The sequence below is a fragment of the Hemibagrus wyckioides genome, linkage group LG05 (assembly GCF_019097595.1).
Source record: "Hemibagrus wyckioides isolate EC202008001 linkage group LG05, SWU_Hwy_1.0, whole genome shotgun sequence".
Taxonomy (NCBI): Eukaryota; Metazoa; Chordata; class Actinopteri; order Siluriformes; family Bagridae; genus Hemibagrus; species Hemibagrus wyckioides.
In genome coordinates, this window is record NC_080714.1 from 15,100,540 (window position 1) to 15,120,401 (window position 19,862).

The 19,862-nt window shown below is 38.8% G+C and overlaps 1 protein-coding gene across 1 annotated transcript in view; it reads right to left on the reverse strand.

Annotated features, from left to right (window-relative positions):
• Nucleotides 1-5,139: 5,139 nt before the first annotated feature.
• The window catches only part of commd10 (COMM domain containing 10), a 36,097-nt gene continuing 21,374 nt past the window's right edge, over nt 5,140-19,862 (reverse strand). The window contains exons 6-7 of the mRNA XM_058389088.1: nt 5,944-6,003; nt 5,140-5,838 (exon numbers count right to left, since the gene is read on the reverse strand). Of these exons, the coding sequence (XP_058245071.1) occupies nt 5,800-5,838; nt 5,944-6,003 (99 nt within the window). The 3' untranslated portion in view covers nt 5,140-5,799. The remainder of the gene's footprint in view (nt 5,839-5,943; nt 6,004-19,862) is intronic.

Here is a 19,862-nt window from a genome sequence, read left to right on the forward strand (position 1 = left end):
AACATAACACTGTATAACAGCTCATGTCTGTGTGATAAATAAACACACTACTGCACCTCCATCTGTGCCTATCGCTTATAGCATACATATGTTATATATATTATTCAGTGATTTTCACACACCTGTTATATTACTCCTTTTTTCTTTTGTTTATTATTGTTATTACCCCTTTTAAATGGTGTACATATCTTTTTTTTATATTCAGTGTTTTCTGAGATATTCATCTGTATTTGCTTTTAATTTTAGCATTATGATGCTGAAACAACAATTCCCCTCTCAGGCTCGATCGATCAATCAATCAATCAATCAATCAATCAATCAATCAATCAATCAATCAAGAATGAAAGTCAAAGTCAGTCAGTCAAACTAATATGTACAAAAGTATAATAATTCACTCACAAAAGAACTCACATAAATACAATTTATTATAAGCTGCCTTTTAGTAATTAAATACGCACTTCAGCTTTATATTATTAATGATCATTTGGAAAAAGAGAATGTTATCGGTTGTTCTTTCTTGTTTCTGAATGTAACTATTTTGATATCGTGACACACCCAATAGAAAGGATACCGCTATCTATCTGGAGCTCAGGTTACTGTGTGTGCAGAGTATCACATGTTCTCCTGTGTCATGTGGGTTTGCTCTGTATTCTCTGGTAACCTCCCATTAACATACCAGTAGAAGGTTTGACTACATTTAACTGTCTCTCTCCATATAAAAACATCCACTGCAACCTTTCCTGAGGATTAAGCAGTTAGTGAGGATGAACGAATAATAAATAAAATGCACGGACCTCCACCAGGCCGTCAAATCCACAACTTAATATTCATAAATTCATTAGTGAGCTTTTCGTGACTGATTAATACATCGAGTGTCTTGAACGTCAGCATTAGTGGTCAAGCTGCTACGCAGAATAACACTGTTCAACTGAACCATATTCCTCAATATCCAAAAATGACAATGTGACAGTTTGTTGTGACTAAGGATTTAAGGTTAATCAGAAGAAAGAAAGCAGAAGAAAATGTTAGTTTTACCCAAGCCTTAATTATATAAGGATCTCTTAATTTCCCTGCATGATACACATCAATCTCTAATAATCTCTTACCCGTCTATTAAAAGACTTTATGGATGTGTGTGCACCAATTAAGCTCCCAAAATAAAATCTACAATTATTGAAGTGATAGATACAAATCAAATGAAATGTACAGTGGGGTTGGGAGGGAATCAGAGTCAGCCACTGGGGAGGTGTTCTGAGAGGAGTTGCCATGTGCGTCAGGGAGTGTGAGCAGCACGACTCTTAACCAATCTCATTATCACGCACACACGCACACACACACACACGCACACACAATTAGAGGCAATGACAAACCTCCTTAATCTGCTCATCATATTTCTCCCTCCCCCCTCCCCCCACTGTTAACCCATACTCACAGATACACGCCCATCCACATAAGTGTCGTGGTAACAGCTGTGTTCAGAAACAGTATCCTCTGTTTAGCATAAACTGAATGAAAAAAGTTACTATAAATGCAACAGTTTATGTTATTTCACCTGATGTAACAGTTTGCATACACACACACACACACACACACACATATATATTTGTATATGTGTGTGGTGGGACTTCTTGTAACAAATATCTGTCCTTGCCTTATAATAGAGTCATCGAATCGAGATGCGAGGGACTGGAATTAAAAGAGACTGGAATAAAAAGCTAAGCAGATGGAGAAATGTGCATCAGCAATGGGATTTTCTCCACAGAGCCGTAGGTACCTGGATTTGGGAAACAGGATTAGCCAGTGTGTAATTATTCGGGTGGGTATGCCTGCCATGCATTGTGTCTGCTCGGGGAAGTGAAGAGGTTGTGGGTATTATGAGGACAGCTAGAAAATTAAATTGTTTCTTAACAAGTGAATTTAATCAGGAATTTCCAAACTGAATTTTGCTGTGAAATATGTATGATGTTTGCTAAGTCATGTCCTGAGCACTTAAAAACAAAGCTTAACTCAAGACAAAGACACAACAGATGACATCCCTGTTTAATCCGTTTGCTGTAGCAGAACGGATTCAGACTGACACTATAGGAGGCTCCCATGCTTTAAGATTAGAATAAAAATAACCGCTAAATGAAGTAGGGTTATGAAGGGGGGGTGTGAAGTAGAGTAGAGTTAATTGACAGCCCGAGGAACAAAGAAGTTCCATATACCGCTATACAGCTCCTCAGATGGACCTCCATCTATCGACATTGTAATATGAGATAATCCACAATGAAATAATTCAGTCTGGTGCCACGGTGAGGTCACAGACTTGCTAAAACAATATAGCAACACAAGCTCCATTCTGAACCACAAGAGAACTTATCACCCAGAACAGACTTGTCTTTGGGGCAACAGTCGCTAGAAGCAGCCTCAAGACAAGACAGAGTCAAAGAAGAGCCAAGCAAGCTAGAAGAGAAAAGAGACAGTGTTTCACTAAAAATAGCGGAGCACCCGCATGCACTTCCAAGAAGACAGAGACCTCGTCTCTAGATACAGACAAGCCTTAAAGAGTCTCATTGTGAACTCCCAACAATGCTCATTCTTCCCCATTGGCTTTTGCTTAATTTGGTTTGATGAGTTATGGAGATAGCAGGTGCAAATGTGTTCAGCAGTCTCTGAGCTGTGTGATATGAAAGACACACTCGACTTGGCTATAGGGGACAGAATGGAGTGATGACAGAATGTGTGTGTGTGTGTGTGAGTGAGCAGGCTGATGAGTCTGGCTCCAAAGAGGGGTCGAGATTGTAGGGACCCAGTGGCACCCACCACGTCAAAACTGTCTTGGCACCTATTACCATTTCACAATCAACACAGACACTCTCTCTCACACACACACACACACACAACACACACCCACCCACACAAGAAATGTGTTGAATCAGGTTGGCTACAGACTATACACTGATCCCGGATTAACAGATGAATCTCGGCTATATGTGGGGGGAAAGAAGAGAATGGCTGGCATTGATAATACTGCTCATAAGCAGGAAAAAACAATGCTAATTCTATTCTAAGCTCAGAAACACACATTTGACCAGAATGAACAAGGCGTTCATGTCTCAAATACTCATATGCTTGACTGCTTTGATTTCACTGCAAAACACCTAAGAATACAAGAATTCAACATTCAGAAATAACAATTTGCACAATTCTCATATTCTGTTGAATTCTCATATTCTGACTGGTCTAATAATTTGATTCTAATAGATTCTAATAATTTGCTAATTATAATGTGTTATTGTTTGGATAGTAGTCACAGGGACACTTATGGTAAAGCGCCACATGATTTAAAGCTAATATTGTTCACTTTTTTTTGTACTGGTACTTCATGCAACACAAGTGCAAACTGTGTTCATAACCTTTTGCACAGTCTGAACAATATCCTGTTTCTTTTGTATTATTTCTTTTATTATTTCCTATTTTTAAATTAGTTATTTAAATGCACTGTCTAAGGAGGCAGGCAAGATTATCATTTCACTGTGGGTTGTATATTGTAGATAAGTGTGTAAGGCAGAAATAAAATCTTGAATCTTTTATAATTGTCAAAAATGATAAAGCTTTCTGTGACACTTAACAAAGGAGGGCCTGGAGCATATTGTAATTGTCAGTAAGTCTTCAGGAAAACACAGTCTTAAAGACAGGGTGGTGTTTGGACCTTCTCTGTTCCAGGTAACACGACAACCTGCATTTTTTTTTTGTTTCATTATCATCAAGAGAGGGAAAAAAAGAGAGACTCATAAAGGAATGACTGTTTAAAGTTGGTATAACAAAACTGATGGCAGGAACTAACAATAAATATAACTATTGTGGTATCAGCATAATAAATCACTCTGGAATGTGCAATTTTAAGAAAATATTCTGCTTCAGTTTGGTAAAAGCACTCCGATTCTTCACCCCATCATGTAGTGTTCTGTAGTGTTTTATTTCTAACTCACTAATGCCATAAAACATTTTTTTTTTTAAATATTCTGTATATATTGCAGCAGCCTAGCTGACATCAATGTTCACATGTTTCTGACCATGTTATGGAGGATTATTTGTCCCCAAATTCGTTTTGATTTATTTTCCATTTTCTGTTTAGGACAAATATCTACAGCTCCTCTGGATGGCCACCAAGTCCTCTGTAGGTTAATCTTCTTTAGGTGGGATGACTGCAGGAGCCAGTGCTTAAATGCCTCTTAGAAGCAAGCCCTCGTGTCAGTGTTTATGGTCCAGAAGGCCTCTGAAACAACTCTCCATTACAGAACTCGGTGTTCTGTATTTTGCTGATTCGCTGCTGGAGTCATTCAGCACCAACCGCTTTCACCATCGCGAGGCACCGAGCTGCCATCTGTTCTCCATGCTGCGGGGCGCACTTCTTCCTCCGGCACTGGCTCTTATGCTTCTTTCATATTGCAGAGAAAGAGCAGAAACTGGGTACAATGGTAACTTTCAGTGAGCACATGAATGGATGTTGCTCAAAGTACTCAAAAGGTGGACTTCAAACAGGCGAGAGCACACAGTGTGTGAATAGCCAGGAGGAGGTACCATTAAGCTGATCTTAAATAGAGGACAAACTCGTGTGTTTTACAGCATGTCATTATCCTATTAGCAGCAGTCGAAGGTTATGGGGTGCTTCATTAGACAGCCTAAGTAGCTGCTTTCAAAAATCTGCACTTTGGGAATGATATTTCCGGTCACTTTACCTTTGATCCTGTTTTACTGTATTGCAGATCCTACAATATAAGTGCACTGTTACAGTTACTAATAGCAACTACAAAGAGAAATTGCAGTCAGGTCCAGGCGAAAGAGCTTACAGGGTTATGGTAGGCATGTGCACTCACTGGGCATTACCTATAAATATCGAAGCTCTTTCTAAACCCAGAACCAATTAACTGGCCACTGAAAATGTATTTCTTTTAATACTATGAGCGAAATAGAACAACGTAATATTTTCCCTACAGCCTGTTAATACAAGACACTTGTTTTTGAACGCTAAAAAACAACACTCAATTAGCACTTCAGTAATTCTGAAGCTGAAATGCAACAGCCGTGAAAATTGTTGCAAAATGACCTTTCATTGCAGGAAATCATTACACATTTATTAGAAATACACCACTGTTAGCAATTCCATTATGAAATTTAATGAAAGTTTAGGTCACCGTTGTGGCACAGAAACGTATGAAAATATAAGGTACAGCTTGTTTTTCTTTTTTTAGAGGACTAGTCATCTGTTTCTTATTGAAACATCACACGCCTTAGAGACTGGCACAAAGCATCTCAGTGCACATTTGTTTCAGAAATCTCAATTAGCACAAATTGAATGCACTGCCACATTTTAGGACAGATTTATGAAAGTTAAATCTGTAAAGCCATCTGACACACAGACCCTTGAGTACACTTAGTAACTGATCAAGAGTGTGACTTCACCCTCACACTTTAAAATGTTAAAACCTCTGGCTAGATGGATTGAGAGGAAGCTTAAGATAAACAACTGCTGTCTTCCTAGTTTCTGTTTCCTCTGATTTCATTGTCATCATTCGATTATACAACACAAAATTCAACCAGTAGCGACAGTATTGATAGCAATAACATTGTACAGGGTACAATAGGAGTGACATTTGTGTTTTGAATCATTTCTCAGTCATGATATCTGACACACACACACACACACACACACACACAAAAAACAAATGACAAATCAGACAGAGAGTTTTAGACGGTGCAGGACCCTGGACTCGGGAAATGTGGCCGATACCCTTATTAACTGTGCCATGAGCATCAAGTCAGCGAATCCAGCTGGGCTTGAATCGTCTCTAGCTGCAAAAGAAAAAAATAATCATGTTTGACAGTTTCAAGAGTGGTTCTGTGCCTGGTCTTGTTGGCCAGGCAGTCAAGTGGAAAACTTAATGAATTTAGTCTGACCTTGTTGTAGAACTCCAACAGTTCCTGGTGGCTGAATTCCACATGAACCTTCTGTAGATGCTGGAAGCAATCGCAGTCGAGGAGGAGAACAGAAAAAAAAAGAAAACAACAGTGAAAAACACAGCCCCAATCAGCAGTCTACATAAAAGCCTCTCATCAATTATTAGCACACATCTGTCCAAATAAAGTCAGTTCCATCAAGAGGCAGATACACTGACCTATTTTTGCCTGTATTAATAAAACAAAAACAAGTAAACTTGTTCATTTCAGATACAAATACTAATGACAAAATGATTTTGACTGTTTTATTTACTGAATAATGCCTCCAAAATGTAACATAGAACTTTATAAGTTTATTACTGATAGTAAGAAGGAACCAACACACTCCAGATACCCGAAAAACATGTCATGGATCAAACTTGTTAATATTCTGCAATAAAATATTCCTCTCGCTTGTAATGTGGGAAGTTGGCGTCGCTGAACCAGGAGAGCTGTTCTGTACGTGTGATGTTCTTTGAACACCATGAATGAAAGCAAACGTGCGTCAGAAAGGAAGGGTTAAACCCACTCCGGAGCTGCAGCACAAAAGAGCCAGGCTTCATCTGACAGATCTAGGTTAACAATAACGCACACCCAAATCACAGAGGTGGTCCTAACAACTCAGATGATAAGCACTAAAACTAAAAAAGTGCTGCCCTCTTATCCTTACCCCCACTTTAACAATGCTGTGCTGAAATCTACAAAAAAAAGCTGATGGCTTTGAGAAACCATCACAGAGGCTTATTTCTAATTTCTGAATGAAAGTTTAATGACTAATGTTGATTCATGAGCTGTTGGAGTATGACATTTCTCATGGCTGAGCAAGTGAGGAATGGCTGACACAAAAAGGCACTTCTCATGAATCATTTGGTTATGTGAAATGCTTTTTTGCTTCCTGTCAGTGAAATTCAGCATTTTTGAGAGAAAAAAAAAAAAGCATTGTGAGGTGAAGCTTTCTTATTAAAAAGTTTTCTACTTTCCACAACGAGTAGTTCACAAATTAACAGGGGTATAGACATCTTACTAGAAGCAAGTGGGTCTTTTTCTAATGAATTCTCAGCTATTTTATTGACTACAAAACATTTATAAGGTTTCTTGGGAATACAGAGTAAAATAAAACAGACCTGTAAATAAATAAAGTAACTAGAAAGAGATATACAGTATATTATTAGTCCTACATGTAGGCAAGGTGCTTGCTGAAGTGCAGCGCTATTACCATTCAGAAGTGTTCTGGCTTTGCTTGACTACATTCAAAAATAAGGGGGAAAGAAGGAGGGAGAGGTTTCTTCTTACTAAATTTGCATGGAACCATTATATTCAGCTCCTAGAAAAATAACATTTTAATCAGGGGTTTCAAACTCAGTTTCTGCCTGGACCAGAGCTGCATTTTTGTGAGTCCATAGAGGGCCCTAAGAAATGGTTATTATGGGTTTTTTTAATACAAAATTGCATCTATTTTCTAATCTGATTATGGAAGTCAATTTCATAATGATTTTATAAGACAGCGTGTGCACCTTGTGTAGCAGCAAAGAAATAAAAATATATTGGCTTATACACCTATCAGTTTGTGTATTAAAAGCAGCAGCTTAACACTGCAGTTCCCCATGTGTCACCACAAGAACTCTCAATCCATGGACTCCACAAGACCTCTGAAGGTGTGCTGTGGTATCTGACACCAAAATGTAAGCAAGTCCAGTCATTTGCGAGGTTGGTGTCTCCATGGATCAGACGTGTTTGTTCAGAACATCCCGCAGATGCTCGATCAGATTGAGATGTTTGGAGCTCATATCAACACCCTGATCTCTTTTTTTCATGAATGGTTTGAGGAACACAACCATTTTTGTAGTGGGACAGTGCACATTATCCTGCAGAAAGATATTCAGCATGGGCACTCAGACTGGTCTGCAGCTATGCAGCAAGCAGAGATGTACTGTGTGTTCTGACAGCTTTCTATCCTAGCCAGCATTAACCTTTTCAGCAATATGTGCTACAATAGTGCTTCTGTGGGTTTGGACCAGACAAGCTAGCATTCACTCCCCAAATACATGACCTTGGGCATCCATATGTCATCTGTCACCAGGATCCTGTCAACAAATAGTCACTGGTTGTCCTTCCTTGGAACACTTTTGGTACTAACCACTGCATACTGGAAACACCCACAAGACCTGTTGTTTAGGAGATGCTCAGACCCAGTTGTCTAGCAATCACGATTTAATCCTTGTCAATTTTTCCTGAGTACATCCACTCTAGAACTAACTGTTTCCATTTCCTGCCTAATAAATCCCATCCTTGGCAGGTGCTATATACTGATGTCACTCAGGGCAGTGTGTCTGAAGCACAGGGCTTTTCTTATTCTGTTGTTATTTGTGCTACCAGTGTCACAAGGCTCTCAATAGCCATAGATGTGTTTCTGAATCCTGCTCTTTTCACTACTGAATATGAACGTCCCAATCAACGTGCTCATTTCTTTAGCTCAGTTTGTGTATTGTACATATATTGGGCGGATTGGATATACATTTTGATTAGAGCTTTAATGTTGACTGGCCATCAGCACCGTAACTTATGAGGAAGCTGTTCCTTGGGGGAGTTTTCCAGTTCCGGCCTTCTGCTAAACACTGATGCCAATATTTTAGTATGCTAGGGCATTAGCTCATAGTATGTCTCCTGTAAGCTTGTCTGATTTGAGACAGAAGAGGATTTTACTTTATGAGATGAGGCAGCATGGGCTTGTAGAACACTGTGTTCTTCTTGTGTCTGTCTGAGCTTCCTCTGGGTTTTGTGGTTTCTTCCCACCTCCAGAAAACTTGCTGGTAGATGGAATGGATACTCAAAATTGCCCTTAAGTATATATAGGAATATGTGTGTGCACTCTCATCTATCTATAGTAGGCTGTATTCCTGCTTAGTTCTAGTTGCAGCACAACCCTAATCAGAATACAGCAGTCACTGCATGAGCGTATGCATTCATATTAAATTTCCAGTCACTATGCAAACGGTGACTAGATGCATCATATGCATTGAAATGAATGAATGTGGGCAAGTGAGTCATAATAGGCAGAAGAATGCCTTTACCAAGACAAGATTTTCACACAAACAGCTTATTAGTTGTTCTTGGCAAAAGAACTGAAACAACAACAAATTATTTAATATTGCTGATTTCCTTTTAACTCTGGGAGGACACACTGTCTTGGCATCGTAAAATGATTCGTGTTTTATAAATTAGCAGTTTTTTGGAAGGCAAATGTGCCAGTAAATGTTCTCATTCGAATGCAGACAAGAATTTAATAAATATACATACTGTTTCTTACAAAATTGATCAAAGGATCCTGAGTCATCATTTTTATCCCAATTCAAAGCCGAAAAATATTTCAACAATTTTACGAAGAAATCTAACAGGACTAGGATATCGATTCTAGTATTAAACTATATATGTCAGGGGCTTCCACACTAGGGGTCGAGATTTACAAATGGGGTTGCGAGAATCACAAACTCAATACGTTAATATTAGAAATATCAGATTGTGACGGAAGTGCCGTGTCTCAAATCTCATTCTTGTGTACTATTCTAGACTTTTAATGAGTACTAACACTAATCGGTTTTACCTGCTAATGTTTAGATTGTTAAAACTCATGACTAGCCTGCCAAAAGGTCTGGTTTGCATAGCAGTTGTCTGGATTTTCTAGATTAATAAATACCTTTGAATGTAAGGTCAGAGATTTTTATTTGATTTGCAGCTCATGACAATAATCACAACAGCAGCAGAAAGTCTTATAGTGAAATAGAGCTTGACAATTGGGTTTAACTTCATTATTGTGCGTAATATTGATAAATGCTTTAAAGTTACTCAGCATAAGTGTGAACAATGTGGCTTGTGCTGACACTACACAAAATCTAACTTCATATATAAACCAGGCTCCTGAGGTTTGGGTCAGGCCACAGAACACCACCATGTCATGGATTACTTTCTTATAACACACAACTTTTGACCATACAGATATATATGGCAAATACAGTATATCATTTTAGATTTTATATAATTTTCCATATGCATCTTCCCTTTCCACCAGTATAGTATATTCTATTTTAATTCAAATTGTATTAGAATTTATTCATTCTTAGTATATTTTTATTGTTTATTTTGTTCTTTATTTCTTATAAACCATTTCACTATATTGTTGTACTATGTATGGCTGTGTATGTGAAATAATTTTATAAATAAACAAATTTATATAATCTATCTATCTATCTATCTATCTATCTATCTATCTATCTATCTATCTATATTCATCTATCTATATTCATCTATCTATATTCATCTATCTATATTCATCCATCCATCCATATCCATCTATCTCTATCCATCCATCCATCCATCCATCCATCCATCCATCCATCCATCTATCTATCTATCTATCTATCTATCTATCTATCTATCTATCTATATTCATCTATCTATATTCATCTATCTATATTCATCCATCCATCCATCCATCTATATCCATCTATCTCTATCCATCCATCCATCCATCCACCCATCCATCCATCCATCTCTATATCTCTCTATCTCTCTATCTATCTATCTATCTATCTATCTATCTATCTATCTATCTATCTATCTATCTATCTCTATCCATCCATCCACCCATCTATCCACCCATCTATCTATCTATCTATCTATCTATATTCATCCATCCATCAATCTATCTATATCCATCTATCTCTATCCATTCATCCACCTCCATCCATCCATCCATCTATCTATCTATCTATCTATCTATCTATCTATCTATCTATCTATCTATCTATCTATCTATCTATCTATCTATCTTCATCCATCCATCCATCCATCCATCCATATCCATCTATCTCTATCCATCCATCTATCTATCCATCCATCCATCCATCCATCCATCCATCCATCCATCCATCTCTATCCATCCATCCATCCATCCATTCATCTAACTATTTTATAAATCTGAAATATAAAAAACAAAATGTAGAGTGGGCAAGGCTTATGGTTGCAGATGAACTATTACATTACTAACAATGGCAATTTAGCCTTTTACCTTGCTCAATTATATCTTAAAATGGATCAAGAAAAAGGATTAGAAAGCAAATTCACAATGTTCCTTAATGTATGAATCAACCCTAATGCTTAAATAAATAAGTTTACATCCCAATACTGAAGGCTCTTTATCAACAATTTATACAACATATGGCACGTCGGGTTGCCAGATGCAGCAACAGCTTCAGTCTGAAATATATCCATAATTAGAGTTTGGCTTCACGGTGTTGTTAGAACTGGAGAACTGACTAATCAATATTAGCAGGAGAAGCAGCAGACAGTAAAATCTGATGCACAGTGTGTGGGATATTTTTAAATACACTAGAAAATGATTCATTTACACATTAAAAATAGGCAACGGAAAAATCGAATTAGGCTCTTTATTTAATCATAAACCCGTATTAAGACCTATATAGTATGCAGAAACAGAGTGATGTGCGCCCTCACCAAAGTCTGGGGGAAAATAATCAATAGAAAGGAGCCGACATGGTCTTTGTTATATTTTAAATGGACGTATATTGACCATGTGAATCTTCAACTCAAGTGTTGACCACAGCAGAGCTCTACCCCAAACATCCTTAATTATGGATAAGCCCCCTCCTCAATTCCTAGGTTAACTGGTTGCCATGGTCACCGAGCTCTTGGGAAGGCTTTTCCGCTGTACCGTGCTGTCTGTCTCCACACAAAATGTCAGTCTTCTTTTGTGCACTCGTAGCATTGCTCCGAGGAATACATTGTAAAGTTTTGTGCCCGTGTCAGTCATTTCAAGATGGTGGGAGTTTCTCAGGGATAATGGTGAAAACTGGGATGCCATACTGGCCCAAGCAACTCCACTTAAATGCAATTTTCCATTATGTACGGTCTGATCTTTCACATTTCACCCTATCTGGCTGCAAATGTAAGGAAAACTATGAGGGAACGACGTGTTAGAAAATGCTAAAGAAACATGCTGAACAAATTAAAGACGGTTTAGTTTAGAGACACATTGCTATATACACGTGTTATACATCCAGTCTAGAAGAAATTAGTTTCAAATATTTTGGCCTCGCAGTCTGAACTCAACAAGGAACAAACAGTATTCAAATGTGAGTTCAAACAATAGCTTCAATCCAAAAGATATAAACAAAAAAGTTCAACAAACTTTACAAGCATTCAATGTTTGCCGTGAGCCGACGCCAGCGGTGGAGTCGTTGTGTAACCCAGACAGTGGTGGATGGGAACAATATTAAATCTTTGTCTTTGTCTCGTCTCAAACTGTAAACATACCGAAGAAGCTGAGGCAAATGATGGCGGCTGAAAGATGCTAAAGCCTCTAAAGAATTGGGATCAGACGCATAGCAGTCAGCAGGATGCACCGAGTGACGTTATAGCAACCCTGCATGCGCACAGTGTGAAAGAACTACACTGTAGGCGCATAAACAGGAATGGGGTGGGTGGTGTATCTTTCCTTCCTGTTGATTTTATACAACTCCCCCTTCCCCCAACTTCAATCCCATTCTGTGAACTGAAAAGTCATTTATTTTAAAAAGAAAGTACATGCCGCTGAAAATCAAGCTCAGTTGTTGCTCACGCAGCAGGAGCACTTTAAAGTAAACAGAGCCCAGATGTGATATCAAAAATATCCACTGGATGATGCGGCAGCAGTGACTGCGATCCCCTCTGTTTTTCATACTTCGTCCTCTGCTTCTAAAGCACCCTAGAGGTAGCAAGTGTGGTTTCATGTGTTTTCAGCACTCAAACAAAGAGAAAGCCTAAGCACAGACAAGTTATCAGAGAGGCATCCATCCATGGTGGCACACAGATTGGCATTTATGGAAAGGAAGATCGAGTCAGGCCCCAGGTGAATAGCATGATCCAATTAAGGTGAAGAGCAGTGCATGTCGACATGCCCGGCCAGAGGCTTCAGGTCGCCAAAGACAGCAAAAGAAAATGGCAACCGTAATTGGAGAAAACATAGAAAAATACGGATGACTACACGACACATGGACATGATTCATAGCAGAGCATTTTCATTTCAATAATGCATTCTCTTACAGCCCTCTCTAGGATTTGTTATCTCATAAATCAGGCCTCTTCATGTTTAGAAGCATTGATGATTTTTCAGTTATAATTAGATTTGTTCATTTCCTTTAAGGTTTATGTCCCTTACGAGTCTAATGAACGCTGAATGAAAAGTGCAAGTTTATATAAAGGCACACAAAGCAAACGCCTTTCACTGACATTTACACAAATGAGGAGGCAACGAGTAAACCAAGCCAATGCCATAACTTTTGATTTGTTTAATAAAGATGAGGTCACCTAGGACATTTTCTCTCGTACATCATTACAATAAACCACATCCTCTGTTGTGGCTTTGAGTGGGTGGAGCTGGAAAAGGAGCTCTGCCCCAACAAAAACAAGCAGTGCACATCCGACTCATGACCCACACAGTATGCATCGCTCACAATACAAAACAGCAACCCCAGAACGTCGTATTAGTCTGAGCTCGAAGCCTTTGGGGCATTAGTCTGGGCATTTTCTTTTTGTTTGGGAGCAACAAGAATAAGAAAAATGCCTCATTGTTCCAGTGAGGGCCTGGTTCCCCCAAAGCTGGCGGAATTCATGCAGGCCCGGGGGGATTTTCACATGGTTTTCACACTGCCATTCAGTACAGTACACAGCCAGAGTGCAATAACACCGACGAACAATGGCCGGGATTGTCCCCCAGTGGCCCGATGCTCAAAGGCGCATAATGACAGAGCTGGATGTACAGAGCACCCTTTCAGCACTCGTCACATCGCTAATCGTGGGTAGGCCTCACCTTCCCTATTGCTTAGCGTGGAAAAATGAGGATTGGTAACAGTTCTCCACTCAGTCGAATAAGTCTGAATAATATGCAGAGAGGCTCCCTCACTTTAGCGGGCATGAATGGTATGAAGCAAGAATGGAGTGCTAAGCTCTGGTTTAGCATAACACAATAACAAAGGGCAGAATCAGTATCACTGTCTTTGTGCTTCAGTTCCATCGTGTGAATCATGCAAGGCCTTTGCATTTGTTGTAATATTTCTGTTCAATAAATCAGTCACTGTGAACATACCTGTATAACTTATACTGTCTGCTTGCTGTTGTTGGGGATTCTACATAAAATGTTGGATCCACATCTCATAGGACGCTGTGATGTGATATGATATATCCAGTTGCTCGGACTGAAGAGATTTCTGTCCTTTCTGTTTTAATAGAGACCATAAACCATATGCTTTCAAGCGTAGGTTTTAACATTCCTATCGCGCAGAATTTTAGCTAAACCCCTTTCCCCACTCTTCCATAAGCCTGTGTGGTCAGCACTCATTCTCAAGTGTTTGCTCATCCAGGCAATTACTGTTCCACCACATCAAAACCAGGCCAAGACATACGGTCTCAGGCTGCTTTTCATTTGCCGTGTACCCAACTGCACTTAGCCGGCGCTGTGGCATTTTAAACAGGGCCTTAAGGAGGTTCAGGGCCATGTCACATTCAGGAGGACAGAGAAGGCTAGGGGCCTTCTCACACTTTACATGCTAAAAATCTATATAGACATACAGCCCTTATCATATCTGCCTAGCTTCATTTGTGAACGGAGGTACTGATATTCCCTTAGGGCAATGAAAGATGGGCATAAATGAGGCACAGATGAATGCATTTGATAATGAAGTTTTTAAATAATCTTATAAATTATTACTAGAATAGTGTGTTCAGTACAGTAAATATTCCACATATGATTGGTTTATGGAAAAATATTAGTTATTCAAAGCAACAGCTCACAGAATTAAATCACTTCACTTAAATCAAGTTGAATGACAGCCATTAGCAGTTTAGTAAACTAGTTCTTGATGCAAAAAGGCAAATCCCACCCTCCTTTTGAGAGTATTTACAACCAAATTGGGTGAATGGTGTAATAAATACAACACTTTTCATATGTGGTTCCCAAGAGTAATTGGACTACAATATGAAGTCCAAAGAGTTGTTACTACTAGTGAAGCAAGCCATTGTCTTAAACAAATAAATACACTTGTGAGCAATGGTCAAGAGCAATGAATGTTCTTCAATGTCCAAGCCTGACCTGAATCCAATTCAGAATAAATTACATCTGCTGAAGGCAAAATGCCTCCTAGAACAAGCAGAAACTGAAGAGAGCTGCATTAAAGTAAAACAATAGAAGAAGCTCAGCATCTAAAAATTCAATTCAATTTGCATAGTGCTTTTAACAGTGGATGCAGACACAGAACAGCTTTAAAAACAATTGATCATTTCAGGATATAAATTTTACATTTACAAATGTATCCCTAATGAGTGAACCAGAGGTGACGGTGTTAAAGAAAACTCCCTGAGACAATATGAGGAAGAACCCTTGAGAAATCCATCTTCATCTGGTTTATAAATCTGTTCCCTTCTATAACTGTCTACTATATGGTCAAAAAGTGCAATTATGTAACCAGGAAATTCATTTGAGTTTTAACATGAAGTCTATTTTGTTGAAGTTATCAACTGGTGACTGATGGAAACTTGAGTGCAAAACTCTTCGTGGCAATTGCAGTCCTAAAGCAATCACAGAAAACTGATCATATCAATTGCAGTCCAAAGCCATCTTCATGGTTTCTAAGTGGTACCATCCACAGTAATCTCTTGCATCTTCAGCCTGTCTATGTGGAGCCATCCTCAGCAGCAGTGAGGGATTTTCAGGTGATGAGATCTCTAACCAGAAGTAGGGCATCAGGATGGAAGCATCTGGTTTTGTATATGGACTCCAGACCTCAGGAAACCATTGAGTCTAAAGGATTTGAAGTATTAAAAATAACAATTTAAAGTAATATAAAGTGCCGCAAAAAGTGCTGTAATTCTGACACTCTTCAACTGTTTTGAATGTAAACACACTCAAAGCTGACTTTGTATTTTATTTCTACATATACAATCGTATTGGTGTCTTTAACACAGAAAGGTTACTTTCCAGGTTGTTACATCAAGAAAAATCATTATAGTCCTCCAAACTCTTGTCAAATAACTCGACATGTGCCCAGGTGAACCCCTACTCTTAAGATAAAAACTCAGTTTTGTGTATCCCTCTGCATTTATAGAAATAAACGCACATAAGTCTTCCACCCTTCGTTGCCCTCTGAGACTCTTTATGCACTCATATACCCAAAGATATCTCGCAGTGCCCTACTTCCCAGAACCTCAATGAGTGAAGGTTCTTTCCTGTAACTCATTAGCGTTTGTTTACAATCCAAGGATGGCCTCAGAGGACAACGAGCCTGGTTTCAGACGATTCAAAATATGTAAAGTCGTTCTGCTCTCCCATCTTGTGATGTGACTTATTTCCATACCGCAGCTCTCACGAAGGATAATCCGCCCTCATTAAGCCCTGCACTCAGGAGGAGATTAGCAAATCATTAGCATATAGGAGGACCCAAGCCTAATTATTTGTGAAGCCAAACCAAAAAGAAGCACTGCTGAAATGTGAGGTCTGCTGTGGTGAAGAGGGAGATAGTTATGTGGATGTTTTTTGTGTGTAGATGTCCTGATTTCATCTTTAATTAAAGTACAGTCTTTTAGTGGTCTTACTTTTTTGGTCAGTATAAAAGGAGTGAGATATGAGTGAATACAGCAGAGCTGAAATACCTTTGTCAGTGAATATGTATGATCTGATAAGCTCTCTTGGAGAACTGTTCTTCGGAGCCTCCTCCATCTTGTGACTCCTACAAACCCAGAGTCATATTTAAGATGAATTGGTGCTGCAACATTTTGAACTCTGAAAGCATGAATTTTAAACATGTGAACCAGTCCATTACTGTAATCCAATCAGTCCAATGTGCTTCACATTCACAGAAATTATGGAAAGTATGCATACTACCTGGTCACAGACTGAATCCAGATTTGTTTATTTAAAAGTAGGTCAGCGCAAGTCTTATAGGATGCTGACAGAAACCTACTGTAAATAATTTAGTGGTGCTTGTCGCATGGCAGAATTTAAACATGTCTGCAGTGTGCATTAAATCCAGCTGCTGACTGACTGAACACATCACATGGCATGAATTATAGAGTCAAATGATCCAGTGCTGCACTACCAATCAACCTGAGAAGCCCTGTCAGCTTGCCAAATGCAAGCGCTATTTTTTGTAGCTAGCTTATTTATTTAATGCGTGAAGAGCTTTCAGCTCAAAATGGAGGCGCACCATCAAACCAAAACTTGAAGAAAAGTAAAAAGTAGAAGAAGGAGAGAAGGATTTTTTTTTTTACCCAAACAAAACTGTGACTAAATGGATTGCAAACGTTTTCTTGTAACGCTCAGAGGACTTCTGGTCTAGGTAATTACTAGGAGTAAGGATTTCTTAAATCCTGTACATCTTTCATTTTGCCCCACATCAGAAGTTTTTTTTCAGGGTTTGAGGGCTTGGCATCTTATCAAGTATTCAGCAGTTCTCTGCTATTCAGAGTTGACAAGCCCTGTCAAATTACTGCCCAACTCGTGTCAACTCCATTGCGATGTTGTGTAGGAATAAGTATATTTCCTCCATAAATAGCATGTCCAACAAAGACACAACTCCAGAGTGTGAAATATACTTGAAATGGCTTGAGGGAAGCCACTGTGGGTAAATGACAGACTGCCACTCAATCACTCAATCTGGATCTCATTTTCCACTGACCATTATAGAAAGAAAATAATAAACAAATTAATCTGTACAGCTCCTTTCTCAGAAGGTCTAAGGGGCCCTTTTTAAGTCAAGTTTGTAAAAAAAAAAAATCACATACAGATCAAATTCTCTGTCAAAATATCCTGCAGACAAAACAATCAGACAAGAACACATATGTTTAAGCTATTTAATGTATTTACTAGATTAAAAAAAGTGAAGAATTCACTGAAGCAAGTCCACTGATCTGATCGGTCGAGTGGCGTTCCAAGAGTGACTATACAGAGAGGTTTAACTGTGCGCATCACTCCACAGAATTGTGTTTGCACTGTAAAATAGTTAACACCATCATCAGAGAACATGGTTAATGATGTTTTTAACTGATGATATTACTTTTAACTTAAAACATAAAAGCTTGTCAGATAAAGATGACAATTTCCCCAGAAGCACCTTTTAAACCAGAATGTACATGTGACCGGCTATAAAGTGAGTGTGGCTTCTCCGAAATCTATTTCCACTAGAATAAAATGGCCCTTAGTGCAGCCATATTGTACACAAATTGACACTTACTATATATTAATCCTGCCATTATACTGAACATCGGCACGGCTGTGATTACACACAGTTCTCAGCCTGCAGACTCGTGCCTACAGCCAAATCACAGCCTGCCAATATTCAGTATAACCGCACTCATGCTTCAGCAATATTGCTGAAACAATGAACAGCGGCTGAATTATAACAAGACTATATAGATTCTGGTGTCAGGAATACAGTCTGATAAGTAGTTTCAAATATTGTGCACGGAGTTGTATTTTCAGTTCTTCATGCTTCATTATACTTTGACGGACATTAATTTCCTTACAGTTTAGTACGATACAATTATGCAAATTATAAAACCTGTACTGATCAATTCACTTGTTGGCCCATAACAATTTGAGGTACTCCGACAAATCTATCATTCAAAATAGAAAATGAATCACCTTTGGCGTGTTTGCATTTACAAAAGCGTAGTCAAATGAGGATCGGGTAGGGACTAGAAGAGGACGCTGAACTCCAGCTCCCATGTCCACACTCACAACATGTCTTATTGTAACATGCTGCTTAAGGTTCCAGCACTGAACTGTAGTCTCTAAACTAACAGGTAAAAGAATAACTCCTATTTTATTAAAGCACTTTTTCAGGAAGACGTTTAAAACAATACAACTAGAAAAAGTCTACAGTCAAAAAGAGAGACACAAGGAGAAACAGAAGAAGAGAAATACAAGGTCAGGTACATGTAATACAAATCACTGCGCAAATACCCAAAAGAAGGAACCTATCCTGAACTTCCTGAATATTAATCTTTAAAAATAACATGAGTTTCCTACCTTACCCACAATGCCCTTTGACAATTACTGATAGCAGTGCCAGTGGTAATTAGCCCTTGATTCATTTCGATCTAAACAGTGATGCAGTAGTGCTTTAGATTACTTGTATACTTTGCAAGCTTCAAATTTAATTCTAATACCAACATCAACATCATCATGCTTGACACCTGGTAGACTGCCAAGTCCAGTCTCTACTGGAACTTAATGGTTAGTTCATTTGCCTCATGCCTCCGGGGTTAGGGGTTCAATTCATGCTTTCTTGTGCATGTGGAGTTTGCATGTACTCCCTGTGTGTTTTAGGGATTTTCCCAAGTACTCCCTAAGTGGCATCTCTATATAGTCCACAGTGTGTAAGTGTGGGTGATTTTGCCCTGTGATGGGCTGGCACCCTGTCCACTGTCTCCTCCTCCTTGTGCCTCGAGTCCCCCGAGATAGACTCCAGACTCGATACTGAATGTCACTGGAAAATGGTGAGTGAGGAAAAAAAGCTCGTGCTCTTTTGTGTTTAGTACCCAACAGTAAAACCTGACTGTTTGAGATTGTTACAAAAACTGGCACATAACAACTAACTTCTCACAGGAACAACAAAAATACCTGGCCAACTAACAAATTAGCATCACAAATATTTCGGTATGAACACATTCACAGTCTTTCAGGGTAGAGTTTCCCAATAAAATGTGTGCTTGTATATAAAAGTATACACAGAGGACCTCAGCACCCTCAATCAGGTAAACAGCGTCAACAAAACTTCAGACATCCAGCTCAATTATTAAGGCGAGCTCAGCAGGTCATGTTGGGTAGGAAC